The 15,986-nt window shown below is 52.6% G+C and overlaps 1 protein-coding gene across 1 annotated transcript in view; it reads right to left on the bottom strand.

Moving 5' to 3' along the window:
- Window positions 1-15,986, bottom strand: part of OBSCN (obscurin, cytoskeletal calmodulin and titin-interacting RhoGEF) — a 124,256-nt gene that overhangs the window by 63,660 nt on the left and 44,610 nt on the right. Inside the window, exons 20-38 of the mRNA XM_060197425.1 lie at window positions 13,190-13,465; window positions 11,487-11,762; window positions 10,266-10,541; window positions 9,155-9,439; window positions 8,805-9,071; window positions 8,386-8,655; window positions 7,394-7,660; window positions 6,815-7,081; window positions 6,528-6,640; window positions 6,268-6,421; window positions 5,985-6,146; window positions 5,778-5,882; window positions 4,823-5,089; window positions 4,458-4,727; window positions 4,091-4,357; window positions 3,752-4,018; window positions 3,395-3,661; window positions 2,472-2,744; window positions 156-422 (exon numbers count right to left, since the gene is read on the bottom strand). Coding sequence (XP_060053408.1) covers window positions 156-422; window positions 2,472-2,744; window positions 3,395-3,661; window positions 3,752-4,018; window positions 4,091-4,357; window positions 4,458-4,727; window positions 4,823-5,089; window positions 5,778-5,882; window positions 5,985-6,146; window positions 6,268-6,421; window positions 6,528-6,640; window positions 6,815-7,081; window positions 7,394-7,660; window positions 8,386-8,655; window positions 8,805-9,071; window positions 9,155-9,439; window positions 10,266-10,541; window positions 11,487-11,762; window positions 13,190-13,465 — 4,596 coding nt within the window. The remainder of the gene's footprint in view (window positions 1-155; window positions 423-2,471; window positions 2,745-3,394; window positions 3,662-3,751; window positions 4,019-4,090; window positions 4,358-4,457; window positions 4,728-4,822; window positions 5,090-5,777; window positions 5,883-5,984; window positions 6,147-6,267; window positions 6,422-6,527; window positions 6,641-6,814; window positions 7,082-7,393; window positions 7,661-8,385; window positions 8,656-8,804; window positions 9,072-9,154; window positions 9,440-10,265; window positions 10,542-11,486; window positions 11,763-13,189; window positions 13,466-15,986) is intronic.

Genomic DNA, 15,986 nt, shown 5'->3' with positions numbered 1-15,986 from the left:
GTTACTTGGGAAAGAGCATAACTCCATCCCCAGGGACAGTTCTCTTGCTCTACCTCTGAACCCTGAGCCAGCTTTCCTGCCTGGAATAGCATAAGGGCTCCAGCCACGCCAAGGCACAAGGCCACCACAGCCCACCCCAGTGCCTTGGGGTTTACCTTCCACACGGAGGTGAGCAGTGCTCTTGGAGGCCTCTGTCTCACACGTGTATTCGCCCGAGTCCTTGATTGAGGCTGCACGGATGATCAGCACTGCCCGTGTGCCTTCTGTGAGCACTTCATACTTCCGACTCCTGCGAATAGCCTTCCCATCCCGCAGCCAGCGCACCAGGGCGCCAGACTGCGACAACTCGCAACTCAGGGTCACGTCCTCACCCCGGGCCACCTGCTGGTCTTCCAATGGCTTTGAGAAGTCCACCGGCCTCTCTGAAGGGAGCACAGGTAGCACCCATGAGATACAGCCCAGTCCCAGCCACACCTTGGGTGCAAACAGACTCTTAGAGCCCTTCAACTATAAGCTGAGGCCACAGAACCTGCAGCATCCAAACTAGGAGGCAGAACGAGGAGCTGGGAGCCCCAGAATAACAGAGTCTCCACAGCTTGGGAGGGGAAAACAGCACTAGCCACAGTCCTGTAACTCAGAGCATTGCCACAGGTGGTGCCAGCTGTGAACTGAGCCCAGAAACCTGCTCTAGATGTTTATTGTCAAAAGTAGGAGCTAGTCATAGGATTCCTTAAATTCATTTCAGGTGGTACACTTCTTAAAAAAAACCTCAAAACCTAGATATAGACCAGGGTCCATGAGACGGGGTATAACTACATATATCCAGGAGTTGGGGAAAAACATATACCTTAAAGCAAAAGTGCACAGTAGTTTTCAGTGAATCAATAAATGTAGCAAGCAAGCAGAAAGTCCTAAAAAGACACCATAAAGCACCTAATGAAATAGTTTCTACTTAGACCTAGATACCCTCCTCTTCTACCTTCTATTGCACGTCCCTCAGTCACTCCAAAGCTAACCCTGTCAGACAAAGTAAGGACTACAAAAGCTGAATAAGGGCAAGAGGCTAGCATACTTTAATGACTCTTTAGTCACTATCAAGCCACCCCATTACCTGGGGCCTTAGGGAATCCTGGGATTCCCACACAGACATGATGGGCCTAGACCTCTAACAGATGCCTTTCGCACTGTCACTGGTCATATCCATCAGGAACAACATAATGGACTCCTCTGTGGGCCCCTATCAGACCTGACCCTCAATGTGAATCAACAATGGTAAAGAATGTTCCATTCTCTGAAGGGAGGTTGGATAACATACTCTGCCTATCATCCAAAGAAGATGGGTCCTGAAATTGGTGCAGCGTGGAATGTTCCTAGCCATGACCACCGAATGTGAGCTCAGACCTACAGGGATGCAGAGGTTACATAGGCTCCTGTGCTGAATATGGGCCCTAGATCAGATCAATGAGGTTTCCAGTTAATGATATTTACATACTTTCCCCATATTGGGGAGCTACTCTCTTTCCTGACCCAGCTTTCTGATCCTTTTTCCAACTGTGACACCATCTCCACAGACAATAGCTTAGGTACCCTGCATACTGGATGTCAGGTGCAGGCAAAAACTAGTTGGGTCATAGGCCCCTTGGAATATACCTAAAATAGACCTACTAGCTTTTTCCAAAATGGAGACCCAAAATCCCCATCCATAATATTCTTGCCTTTAGATTTATGATTAGTCAAGAATTTGCTCTGCTTTCTATCTTAACTCTTTTTCAGCCACCAGTTTCCAGATGCTACAATAATGCCAACCGGACTTCCCAGGGCAGACGACCCCACCAGTGTGTCCTGAAGCCCCACCTCCCCAAACCCCTGCCCCACTACAGAAAGAGAGAGAGAGACAGGCTAGGGGTATGGATGGACCTGTCAATGCCTATGTTCAGCAGGGAAGCAATTACGGAAGCCAGACCTTCCACCTTCTGCACTCCATAATGTCCCCGGGTCCGTGCTCCCAGAGGGTTAAAGAATAGGAAAACTATCAAGGGAGGAAATGGGATATGGAGTTCCAGTGGCAGGAATTGTGTGGAATTATATCCTATGGTCTTATCCTATGGTCTTGTCAGTGTTTCCATTTTATAAATAAAAACTTAAAGAAAAAGTAGGAGCTAGTGATTGTAAGTGATTTTGCTGGCCTGGCATCAGAGATGAGAAGTCCACTCCTGCCCAGACCATGGAGAACTTCATCATAGGGAGGGAAGACAGGGTAATGGTTATGCTATCCTGAGGCTTCAAAGTCCCAGGTTCACTCCTCAGCACCACCATAAGCCACAGCTGAGCATCACTCCAGTAAAACACACACACACACACACACACACCAACATGTGCCTTTGGGATCCCTCTCTAGGCCATCAGACCCAGCACCTGACACAGACTTCCCATCCCACTTAGCCCATGGGGCCCATGTTGCCATTACCCACCTCTAACAGTGAGGGAGGCCTTGGAAGTGAGGTCCCGCACAGAGAAGACCACCTCCCCGGCGTCACTGGGCACAGCATCCTGGATGGTCAGCATGTACTTGCGGCCCTGACGGGTGGCCTGGAAGCGGCCAGAGCTGCCCACCATCTTCCCACCAATCGTCCACACGGCCGTGTCACTAGTGTTTTCATGGGACAGGACACACTCGAAGCTGCAGCTCTGCCCCTCCACCACTTCTGTCGTCTTCAGTCTCTTTGTGATGCCCACGTGCAGGTCTGCAGGTCAGGGGAGACCATGTCATGCCAGCCAAGCTGGTGGACATCTAACTCTTGAGAAAGATGTTTCTACCCTGTAGCACCTCCAGGCCAGCTCCCAGAAGAGACAAGACCTCACCTCAGAGTGACATCCTTGCCCTCTCCAGCCCCTCCTCTGAGCCAGCTGCCTTCTCTGAAGATGTCCCCCTCAGTCTCCCGCTCAGAGGCTGCACAATCTGCTTTGCTAGCTGGAGGTGTCTGTGGTGGCTCCTCTGTCTTACCAAGGCACCCAGACAATCTAGAGCATGGCCTAACCTGCAGCCACCTTCCCAGGTATGTCTGAAAGTCCTTCTGGGTGTTCTCCCACTTCAAACCCCTTTCTCCTAGTCTACCTCCTGGACTCCCCACCCTGCCCCCGTCCCCAGCCTGCACTGTAGCCCTGACCCCATGAACATCCATGCAGCAGAGCCCCATGCCATCTTGCACTCCTCTGCCTGTCTCCCACCTGCTTGGCCCTGGGCCTCATGGGACCAAGTCCAACAGCTCCTCTTTGGAACCTGCAGCATCACAGGGCGCAGGCTGGTAAAGTGGGTGGGGCCACTCAGGCCCTACCCTGTGCACCCAAGACCACACCTCTTCATAGTCACGCCCCCGGTGCAGCAGACACCCACCGTGCACGCTGACCCGAGCCTGCGTCTGCTCCGCGCCCACATGGCATGTGTATATGCCTGCGTCGTCCTTGTTCAGGTCATGCACCACAAGCCCCCGCGTGGCAGCCGAGTGCAGGAAGTCGTACTTGTCGCTGGGGCCCAACTCCACGCCGTCCTTGCGCCACAACACCCGGGCCTCGCGATTGGAGACCTCGCACTGCAGTGCCAGAGTGCCCTGCTCCTCCGCAGACACATCATCCAGGGCCTTCAGGAACACCACTGGTTTCTCTAGGGGTGGGGGAGAGGGGTGGGGGTGACTGAGGACATAGAAACTCCCTCCCACCTGTGAGGGCCCAGGGACCTTGCAGAGCACCTCACCTTTGACCTGCAGACGGGCTGAGGCTGTGATCTTGGGGGAGGAGACCTGCAGGATGCCTGCATCAGCCTGCCGGACCCGCTTCAGCACCAGCGTGTGGCGGTGGCCCTGGTGGCTGATCTCATGGAAGCTGTCGTTGTACAGTGGTGTCCCGTTGAGCAACCACTCCACTTCCTCATCCTCATGGGACAGCTCACAGGAGAAGCAGGCACGGCCCTCCTCAGTAGCCTCCACGTCCTGCAGCGGCTGAGTCACACTCACCTCCCTCGCTGCAAGGGGCGCACCAGCTCAGCAGCCGTGGTGGCACTATCCCCAGGAACCCCAGCACCCCCACTCCCTACCTTCCACGGTGACCTCGGCGCTACTCTGAGCACTGCCTGCCTGGCACCTGTAGATGCCGGCATCAGCAGATGTGAGCCGTAGGACGCGCAGCTCTGCCATGTGGCCCTCCAGATTCATTTTGTACTTTTCTGATGGCGCCAGAGGCATGTCCCCTTTGTACCACTGCACTGCTTTGGGGGGTGGCTTGAAGTCACAGGAGAGGACTACAGACTGCTGCTCACGCCCCACCTTAGGCTCCAGTGGCCGCGTGAGCACCACAGGGATGTCTGTGGGGCAAGGGGAAATGGCAGCTTGTGGAACCTTAGAAGCAGGAAGAGCTGCCCCCCCCCCCTCTGCAGTCCACCCACAAGACTCCAGGAGTCTCACCTGAGACCACAAGGCGCGCAGTGGAGCGGGACTTGCCAATGGTGAAGTGCACAGGGCCGGTCATGGTGGAGCAGGTGCGCCGCAGCTTCAGGCGGTGCACGGTGCCCTCCTGCTCCACTACCACGTTTGCCCCTGCCTGCAGGACCGTCTTTCCCAGGAGCCACTTGGGCGGCCGCACAGAGGGGATGGAGGTCTCACACTCGAACCAAGCGGGAGCGGGTTCCATCACTGTCATGTCCTGAAGGCCCCGCATGATGGTGATGGATTGCTCTGGGGATGGGAAGGGACAATCAGAGCCGTCTTGTAGGCCCAACTGACCCTTTTCAGACCCTTGGCCTCCAGGGGTTGCCTGGCCCTGCACCCACCTTCCACAAAGAACTGGGCGCTAGTCTTCACGTCACCGGCATCGCAGGTGTAGGTGTCCTCGTCCTCCGGCTGGACGTCGATGATGACCAGCTTGCGGTAGAGGCCATTGCTGACCATCTCGTACCTGAGTCCAGGACGCAGCTCCATACCGCCCTTGAACCACCGCACCTGGGCACTGGCCCTCGACACCTGGCACTCAAGCACCCCCCGGTGCTTCTCCATGGCGATCTTGTCCCGCAGGGGACGCAGGATGGTCACTGGCAGCTCTGTGGGGTGGTCAGGCAGGGCCAGGACCCTCAGGATTGGGTGCTCTGCCTGCACAGCCTCCAGTTAGCCCCAAGGGGTGAGGGGCAAATCCCAGAGCCTGGAGCTCACAAACCAGGGCCAGTGGTGGCCAGTCCAGAGTCACCCTCAAGCTGGTCTGGGTGTGGCTACGTGTAGCTGACCACAAGGAAGGTGGGTACACCCACACTTGGGCCCCTGCTTGTGCCCCACCCTTGCCTTGCCCTACACTGCTCCATCCCGGCCTCTCCCAGCACAACTTGCACACAGCACCCTGCCTTCAGCCCATTTGTCCAAGCCCCAGGTGTCCTCACCTACCTGTCCAAACACCCTCCCCAGCTGTCTGCAGACTCTCCCCCTCATGTTCTATAGCCATTTTACTTTGCTATCAAGGCCACTTGGTCGAAGCCATGTGTACCCCACCTGTCAGGGCCTCACACCCCTTCTCTCTAATTCCTGTAGCATCCTAGGATGAGCTCACCAGCACATCCATTTTAAGCAAGAAAGGAAACTCCCAGTCCTCACTTCCCAAGGCCACCTCCCCAGAATCTTGTCTTCCTGTCAAGGAAGCAACACCCCCCCTCCTTCCTCCTGGGTCATTGCATTCCTCAAAGGGGAGGGACTGAGTGCCACCCCACATAAGGTCCTACACACTTTACCCAGGCCCCTCACCTTTCACACGAAGCTGAGCTTGGGATTCTGCATTTTCTGCCACAAATTTGATTTCCCCTGCATCTTCCGCCAGGACCCTCCGGTAGATAAGAGTGTATGTCCGTCCTGAGGACAGAAGCCACTGAGCACTGGGGCTGGGGGTGTGGGGGCTGAGGGTGGTAGCTGGGGTGTGCAAGGTTAGGCCAGTTCCCGTGGGGGCAGCCTCACCTTCCTGGCGGATGCGCACATTGTCACTGGGCCGGAGCTTACTGCCCTCCCGGAACCACTGGGCAGGCACCTCGTCAAGGGAGATCTCGCAGGAGAAGGTGGCGCCCTCCTTCTCCATCACCTCCACGTCTTCCAGGGGCCTCACAATCTGCACCTTTCGGCCTGGGGTATTGAGTAGAGCCCTGTCATACCCAGCTGGCCACAGAGCCAAAGGGCCAGCCAGCCCTGGGGGCCTAAGGTGACCCGGGGCGTCTTACACCCACCTACCCAGCCCTGCCCTCACCTTGCACCTTCACGGAGGCAGAGCTCTGAGCATCGTGTGCATCACACACGTACACACCCTGGTCCCCCAGCTCACAGCGGTAAATGACGAGGCTCCTGCAGGCACCCTGGGCCATTATGCCCACCTTCTTGCCTGCCCGAAGCTCCACACCATCCTGTGTAGGAACCAGACCAAGTCAGGTGCCAGGGGTGCCCAGTCTGTGGCTCCACTCCCGCCCACCGTGAGAGGCCACAGAGGTGGCTGCAGGAGAAAGGAGGTACCTTCAGCCAGCGCACATCCACATTGGGGCGGGACAGCTCACATTCCAGGGTCATCTTGTCCTTCTCTGTGACCATCACATCCTGCAAGGGACGGCTGAACCTCACAGGCAGCTCTGAGAGGAAGGAACAGGGAGATGAGAAGCAGGGCCTGGGCTGACTGGAAGCACAGCAGGTTCTAGGAACGAGACCCTTCCCTCACAGGAGTTTGCAGCACTGCCTGCCAGGCCACTCTAGGGACACGGGGTTGAGGGGTGCACTGTGGAGTGCCTCCCACCCAATAAGCACACCTGTGACCACAAGCCTTGCTGACGTGTGCACACCCTCAGCCTTGAAGCCCACCAGGCCTGCATCCTTCGGCTGCAGCCCTGAGAGTGTGAGGGTGTGGGTAGTACCACGCACGGCCAGGTGGCATGTGGGTCCTGGCTGAAGCCGTAGGCCGTCCTTTATCCAGCTACCCTCCACATCCACATGCGACAGCTCCACCTCCATGGTGGCTGTGCCCTGCTCCTGTGCCTCCACCTCCTGCAGGCCCCGCACCAGCCGGACCTGTCGCACTGTGGGGGACAAACAAGGGGTCCCCAGGGGTGAGCCATTGCTCCAGACTCTATCCTTCCAGCCCCCATTCACTTCCCCTGGAGAAAGGGAAGCCTCTGAGTTCACTTCCTTTGCTCCATCCCTTACCCACTTGAGACAGGAGGCCCACTCACTCCTTTCCTTCTCCACCCCCTCCCCATTGCCCTGCCCCAGGCCACACTCACCCAGGAGAGACCCACCCCCTCCACCCTCCACCCTCCACCCTCCATCCTCCACCCCACCCTCCTTGTATCTCCAATGTCAGTCTCCAGGCCCAGTACTCCATAGCTCACTTTCCACCGAGAGCTTGGCCTGTGTCTTGTCATGGGGCGTCTCGCAGCCATAGAAGCCACGGTCAGTGAAGCCCACGCTGTGGAGAATCAGGCGGTGGCTCACGTTCTCGGCCTGGATCTCTACGTTCCCACCAGATGACAGGATTGCGGCATTGCGTGTCCACTTGACCTCTGGCCATGGCCGTGTCAGTTCCACCTCCATGGTCACTGAGCTCAGCTCCTCCACTGTCTGAGGCTCCAGCTTCTTCTTGAACAGCACAGGAGCCTCTGGGGTACCAGGAAGAAGAGGTCAGTGCAGCTATGGCCGCTCCCAAGACAGTGCACACCCACAGCCCCGGCCACCCTCAGTGCCCAGTTGCACACCTGCACGGGTAGTTCTGCAGGAGGAAACCAAGGGGGCTGCTCCTCCCCACCTCTTGCTTCCTCGTCGTGACCCAGTGCCTGCAACTCCTCTGTGTGGCCCATCACCCTCAGTGCTGGGGCCTCACCTGGGACGCCCTCCCCCCCCCCCGCACCAGTCTTTCCTTTTAACAAGATACCCCTGGATGTCCACTCACTAGAGAATGAAGAAACAGGCCAGACTGAGCTTCCCAGTGTGACTGCTTCAGAAGGTGAATGTGCCTACATCCACCTCACTCCAGAACCTAAGATGGCTGTTACCTACTCTCGGGTGAATTTCAGCCCCACTCCAACTCCTATGTCAGCCAACAAAGCCCAGTCCACACTGTTGTCTGCACTCCACTCACTCCCACCTGGCACTCCTTCAGGCTCAGCATGGAGTACCTCCCCTGGGAAGCCTCCCTGGACTGCTTCAACCTCCACCCACTCCCTAACCAGGGACTTCCTGCAGGATTTTCTTCTCTCCCTTACAGAGAAGGAGCTGGACCCTTCGGTCCCACCCACATCTCCTCAGAAATCAGCTAGAGGAGCTGGACACAGACCAGCTGAGCCAGGCACAGGCCAGTCATGTGAAGACAGCCCCCTGAACGCACCTCGGACCCGGAGGGCAGCCACTGACTTGACTCCTTCAACGTCCACGGAGATCTGTCCGGCATCCTCTAAGGTCAGGTCCGAAATGGTCAGGCTGTGGCTGGAGCCACTCTGCGACATGACAAACTTCCCGCTGGGCTGCAGCTGGGTGCCATCCCGGAACCATGTGACCACCACGTCACTGGGGGACACTACACACTGAAAGGTGGCCTCACAGCCCTCCTCTGCAGTCACGGCACTCAGCCCAGATGTGAACTTGACCTCTCGGGGGACTGTGGGCAAGAGGCTGGCTTGAGTGGAGGGCAAACAGGCCCTTGGCCCCACCCTGCAGACACCCCAGAAGGAAGGACACCTTCTCCAGGAAGTCACCCCAGGAGCACTCGGTTGATTGCATGCTTGCCCCAAGCCCAGTCTGACCTACCACTGACAGTGAGCTGCGCACTAGTGCGATCTTCCCGGCTCTCACACACGTACTCTCCTGCGTCCTCTGCCCGAAGGCCTGACACAGTGAGCAGGCGCCGAGGTCCATCGGCCACCATCTGAAAGCGCTTGCCAGGCCGCAGCTGCATGCTCCCGCAGCGCCACACCACCTCAGCCTGTGCCGGGCTCAGCTCACAGGCCAGGGTCACTGTGCCACCCAGCTCCCCGCTCACAGGTGCTAGTGGCTGGGAGAACTTGGCAGCCACCTCTGCAGGAGAGATGAGGTGTCAGCCCGCAGGACCTAGTGAGGAGTCCCAGCCACAGGTCCCAGGCAGTCCCAAGTGAGCTCACCTTCCACCTGCACAGGGAAGTCCTGGCCCTGCTCGCCCACACGGCAGCTGTAGATGGCACTGTCCAGGGTCTGGGCGCCATGCACCGTGAGCGTATGCTTGTTCCCTCTGCTGGCTGTCTCATGCCGCTTGCTGCGGCGAATCTCCATGCCATCCTTTAGCCAGGTGACCGCAGCCGGCGAGGAAGTGGCAACTGTGGCCGTCAGGACAATGTCCTCGTGCTCCTTGACCACCAGCGGCTCCCTACGACCTGGCCTCTCCAGGGCTGGGGACTCAGGTGCTGGCTCTGGGAAAGGTCCATCATCATAAGATCAGGGACCACAAATCCATGGGGGCATCCCTGTATGTTCTGGCCCTAGGGCTGTGTCCTTTGGGCATAGGGTAGGAGAAGACTGGAACCCGGATGACCTCAACTCACCTTACTGGCTTGTTCCCCATACCCACCCCCACCCTCTGTCACCACCTCTCCACTCAGGGAGACAAGAGTAAATGCATCAGAACAACTTGCCACCTGCCACTGTTATCCAGGGCCTGTGTGTTACGTGGGTGGCCAAGAGGAGGCACCTGGGTGCACAGGTATGAGGATCACAAGCTCTGTCCAAGAACAAGAGCCCATGATCCATGTCCTCCAGGGAAGCACAGATCCCAGAAGATAATGCAGGGAGAATGGGGGGGGGGGTGGCACAGCCTAGAAGCTGAGCCAGGAGGTGGGACCCACAGGACTGCCTAGGCTACTGGGACTAGGGGAGCAATGAGCAAGCCCAGCTAGCCCCAACAGCCTAGGGAAAAATGGGGCTTGTAGGGTGGGGATGGAGAACCCAAAAGAGTACTAGAAAGAACATAATGGCTAGAAAAGTGGTTATTCAGATGCTTGAGGCAAGATGGGGGCAAGTTCCTTGCAGGAATGGAAGATGTAGTAAAGTTGTACAAAGACCTGGGTCTGAGGATAGCAGTGGTCCAGGACCCTCACCCAACGAGCTTAGGAGTGGACACACCCTGAGCAATAGGCAGAGTCCAAACAAGCCCACATAGAGGGCAGGGATATGGATTGTGAAGAACTGTGTGCACAGTTTTTCACCTGTTTATTCCCTGCCACCAAGCCTGGCACCCACCTGTGACATCCAGGCAGAAGGAGACCTTCTGGCCCCCAGCCTCACAGCTGTACTCCCCAGCATCTGCCTTCCCCGCCTGCTGCACCACCAGCCTCCTCGAGCAGCCCTGGGCCTCCACACGCACTTTGGAGCTGGAACTCAGCTTCTTCCCATCCTTGTACCATGTCACTTCGGTCTGGGCCTGGGCCACCTCACAGCTCAGTGTGGCGCTGGCCCCCGCCTCAGCCTGCACCTCACTGCGTGCCTGCTGCTCCTTGGCAAACACCACCTTGGGTTCTGGGGACAGAGAGAGGGACACAAAGGGTCAGACCATCTAAAGACAGGAGGACAGCTCTGAGGGGAGAAGACCTGGACAGGGACACAGGGGGACAGGAAGCTGCCCAGGATCAGCACTAGCTGTGTGGCCAGAACAAATCCCACCTTTGTAGCATAAGTCACATGTTCCCTATATACTCTATACACTGTAACTCAGCTGTTCCAGGAGGAGATGGTTAGGACTGTAACCTTGGTATTTACAAGGTATTTATTATTACCAGTAAGTTTAATTCTTCTTCCTTTCCTTGCCAGAACTTGGGATATTGATGTCCTGGCAATGGTGTGGGGAGGGCATCTGGCAGCTGCCAAGACAGCTGACAGAAGGAAGTTCACCTACCCATAGAGACACCTGGTCAACCTCAGAATCCAGGTACAGGGTACAGCCAGAGTCTCGGACACCAAGGAACACCCAGAAGATTCTGTGCTACATTGAAAACTTTCAGCTGTGCAATATCCTGAGCAAAAATCACCCAAGGTACTAGAAACACACTACCCTTGTATGGATGGACCTGCCAATGCCCATGTTCAGCAGAGGAGCAATCACAGAAGCCAGACCATCAACCTTCTACACCCCAAAGTGATCTGGGTCCATGTTCCCAGAGAGATAAAGAATAGGAAAGCTTTCAAGGAAGGGAATGGGATATGTTACTCTGGTAGTGGATATTGTGTAGAATTGTACCTCTCTTATCCTATGGTCTTATTGATATTCTTTATTTCATAAATAAATGTTAAAAAGGAAGAAAAAAAACCAATATCCCTTCTGGTCCCGTTTCCTTACTCAACTATTGGCACATATAGGGAAGGTAGGAGGATAGGAGGATGACAGAAGTGAGATACAGTTGGGCAAAGAGCCAATTCCATCATCAGATGCAAACAAGGGTAAATTAGCACCCTCAAAGAACTGACCTTTGACATCCAGGCAGAAGGAGACCTTCTGGCCCCCGGCCTCACAGCTGTACTCCCCAGCATCTGCCTTCCCCGCCTGCTGCACCACCAGCCTCCTTGAGCAGCCATGGGCCTCCACACGCACTTTGGAGCTGGAACTCAGCTTCTTCCCATCCTTGTACCATGTCACTTCCGTCTGGGTCTGGGCCACCTCACAGCTCAGTGTGGCGCTGGCCCCTGCCTCAGACTGGACCTCACTGCTTGCCTGCTGCTCCTTGGCAAATACCACCTTGGCCTCTGAGAACAGAGAGGGACACATGGGGTCAAACACCATCTAAAGCAGGAAGGCAAGTCTTGGGGACAGAAGGCCTGGAGAGAGATTCAGAAGACAGAGGACTTCCCAGGCTCAGCACTAGCTATACAGCCAGGAAAAACCCCACCTCCTTCTCATTTCAAGTCACATATCCTCTGTACATTTTACTCCTGCTAGTGGGGGCCATTTTTCTTTTATGATTTTTTTATAAATTTTTATTTGTTATTAACAGTTTGTTGAGGATCACTTTTCAATAAGACTCCTTCATTGTCTATAATTTCTTAAGTCAATATTTATTTGGTTTCTGGAAGTAGGAGAGTTAATCAAGTTGCTAGTCTTCTTGCATAAAATGATTTCACCTTCTTTTAAATAACAAGTCAAAAGAATCCACAGCAGGGGGGCCAGGTGGTGGCACACCTGGTTGAGCGCACATGTTACAATGCGCAAGGACCCAGGTTTGAGCCCTTGGCCCCCACCTGCAGGGGGAAAGCTTCACAAGTGGTGAAGCAGTGCTGCAGGTGCCTCTCTGTGAAGCAGTGCTGCAGGTGTCTCTCTGTCTCTCTCCTTCTCTATCACTCCCCTTCCCTCTCAATTTCTGACTGTCTCTATACAGCAAATAAAGATTTTTTAAAAAATTTAAAAAAAAAGAGAATCCACAGCAGGGCACCCATGTGCCCTAAATTACTTAGCCCCCTGCTATTGTGACATAGGATATTCCAAATGAAGTAAAAAAGAAAACAAGATAATAATAGTAATAAGCAAATTCCAAGCCTCATACATGTATGTGTGTTACAGGCACCCAACTCCCTGCTCTAGATATATTTTGCATAGAAACTTCAAGATATCTTTTTATATTCTGCCATATCTGGCTGCAGAGCAAAATTTACTACCAACATGAAAGGATGGAAGAATATTCTAGAATTCCTAAAGCTCTGAGAAACTATGTTCAGTCTTGAGATAATGTCAAGTTTTACTGGGTAGGTAGAATCTTTTTCTCCTGCTTTTCAGAAATTTAAGCACATCTTGATAGTATGAACCCTCATATAAAGCTGAGTAGAAACATAACAGCAGCTGGAATGTCCTCCGGGATGTACATGTGGTTTACCTCACAACCCAATGCACAAAGATTCAAAGTCTTTGACAAGAACTAATGGAGGGTTCTGAACAGGTGGTGAGAAAGGGGACCTAGCATTATTATGTGGAATACCATTAAGATACACAGAAAGAATCTCCCTTCCATATATGGTTCTTCAATCCAAGATAATTTGTTCAGTCATAAATAGAAAAATGAGGGGGAAGAATGAGCCATATACAGATGAGGTTAAAGGAAAAACCACTGTGGCCTGTCTGGGCACTATATTAGTGTCCGTATAACCTACAAACAAGATTAGGTACTACCCCAAGAACTGACCTTTGACATCCAGGCAGAAGGAGACCTTCTGGCCTCCAACCTCACAGCTGTACTCCCCAGCATCTGCCTTCCCCGCCTGCTGCACCACCAGCCTCCTTGAGCAGCCCTGAGCCTCCACACGCACTTTGGAGCTGGAACTCAGCTTCTTCCCATCCTTGTACCATGTCACTTCTGTCTGGGCCTGGGCCACCTCACAGCTCAGTGTGGCGCTGGCCCCTGCCTCAGCCTGCACCTCACTGTGTGCCTGTTGCTCCTTGGCAAACACCACCTTAGGCTCTGGGGACAGAGAGAGAGGGACACATGGTGTCAAACACCATCTAAGGCAGGATGACAGCACTAGAAAAAGAAAATCTAGATGTATAAGCAGGGAACCAGAAATTCCCCCCTATGTGCCATGTTGGCTGTACACCAAGTCACACACCATCTATATCTCCTATCCCAGTTCCAGGAGCCTCCAGGGAGATGAACTGCAGGGTTAGGAAGCTTGTGGTCCTCAGCCTTCTTTGGTAACACCAGCAACTTTCTACCAACTGTGTAGGGAGCATTGCCACTGCCTCCTATGAGAGTTCCAAGGCCCCATGTTATTGTCTACTCAACTGCTGGCACTGGGGGAGTGATCATCCTTCCTATGTCTGCCATGTGCATTATTCTAATGACTTACAAAATGGAGAACTATTTTTTATCTTGTGTAGTGTCTGCAAGGCTTTGGTCTGATTATCTGTATGTAATACTATTTGGCTTTTCTGAAATCTAGGAGCTCTTCACACACACACACACACACACACACACACACACACACACACACACTAGAAGTAGCTATGTGTGTGTAAATGCCTTCTCAATCTTGTTACCTTCCTTTTAACCTTTCATGTGCCTTCTGACACAATTTAATTCTTAATTTTACTATAGGTAAGTATGTCAAATTGCCCTTTGTTGTTAGTATGCTTTGCATTTATCTACTATTTAAAGGACTCTTCTATTATCCTGAGATCATTCAATTGTCTATATTATGTATTAAGAACTTGTTTTATCTTATATGTTGGAATCTCTAAACCACCTAGAGCTTATGTTTATGTAGTGAGAGAATTTTTTTTAAATAATAGGTAAGTAGATAGGTGATAGGTAGGTAGATAGACAGACAGATAGGCAGATGTTACATGGTCATAGATAGATAGATGATAGATAGATATATAGATAGATAGATAGATAGATAGATAGATAGATAGATAGATAGATAGATAGACAGACAGGCAGATGCTACATGGTGATAGATAGATAGATAGATAGATAGATAGATAGATAGATAGATAGATAAATAGACAGATGTTACATGGTCTTAGCACCATTTATGAAAAGGACATCATCTCTGTAGATCACACACTAGCACTATAGTGTAGAAAGTAGGAAAGGATTTGAGTATCTGGTAGTGTGTAGCTCCATTTCCAAGATCACTGTTCTGTTCCTTTGTCTATGTCTTTATCCTACATTGGAACACTACCTTTACCATTACTACAGCTTTACAGTAAGTTCCAAAACCCAGTAAACTATTTTCACTTTGTTCTTCATAAGTGTTTTGGCACCATTTGGGCCTTAACATCCAACTGTCAGGTTTCATATAACCACAAAAGAACATTTCAGTGGATTTTCATTATTTGTCTACCATATAAATTTCACCATCAATTTAGGTCTCCGCTGTTCCCTGATGTATTTTATAAACTTTCCTGTGACACTCATGCATTTTATTAGACATGGATTTAGAAGCATCTCTTGATGCTATTGCAATTCTCTTGAAATAGCATTTCCATCTGTCTCTTGCTAATACATAAAAGTGTTTTCTGGCATAAGGACCCCGGTTCGAGCTCCCGGCTCCCCACCTGGAGGGGAGTCTCTTCACAGGCGGTGAAGCAGGCCTGCAGGTGTCTATCTTTCTCTCCCCCTCTCTATCTTCTCCTCCTCTCTCCACTTCTCTCAGTCTTATCCAACAACAAATGACATCAACAACAATAATAACCATAACAAGGCTACAACAACAAGGGCAACAAAAGGGGGGAAAATGGCCTCCAGGAGCAATGGATTCATGGTTCAGGCACTGAGCCCCAGCAATAACCCTGGAGGCAAAAAAAAAAAGTGCTTTTCCATATATCTTATATAGGGCAACCTTCTTCAATTCTCTTACTAAATATTGTCTATTACTAATATTATTTGGAAGACCACATTTGCTTTACCTACATTTTATTTCTGTATATTCTTTCTTTTTTAATTATCTCTATTCATTTACTGGATAGAGACTGCCAGAAATTGAGAGGGAATGGGGTGATAGAGAGGGAGAGAGACAGAGAGACATCTGCAGCCCTGCTTCACCACTTGCAAAGCTTTCTCCTTGCAGGTGCAGGGCAGGGGCTTGAACAAGGGTCTTTGCACATTGTAATGTGTGCTCTTCACCAGGTGCACCACTGTCCAGCCCCTATTCTTTTTTTATTGCCACCAGGGTTATTGCTGGGGCTTATGTTTGTACAAAGAACCCACCACTCCAGGTAGCCACCTTTCTTTCTTCCTTTCTTCTTTCTTTCTTTCTCTCTTCCTTCCTTTGTCTCTTTTTCATTAGGTAGGATACAGAAAAAATGAGATGGGGGAGGAGACAGAAAAGAGAGACACCTGCAGGCCTGCTTCACTACTCATGAAGCTTCCTCCTGGTAGGTGGAGAGGATGTTTTCAGACAGGGTCCTTGCACATGGTACTGTGTGCACTCAACCGAATGCACCACTGACCAGCCCCTTAACTCTGTATTTTCTATCCT

The sequence above is a fragment of the Erinaceus europaeus genome, chromosome 9 (assembly GCF_950295315.1).
Source record: "Erinaceus europaeus chromosome 9, mEriEur2.1, whole genome shotgun sequence".
Lineage (NCBI taxonomy): Eukaryota > Metazoa > Chordata > Mammalia > Eulipotyphla > Erinaceidae > Erinaceus > Erinaceus europaeus.
This window is presented reverse-complemented; position numbering and strand designations above follow the sequence as displayed.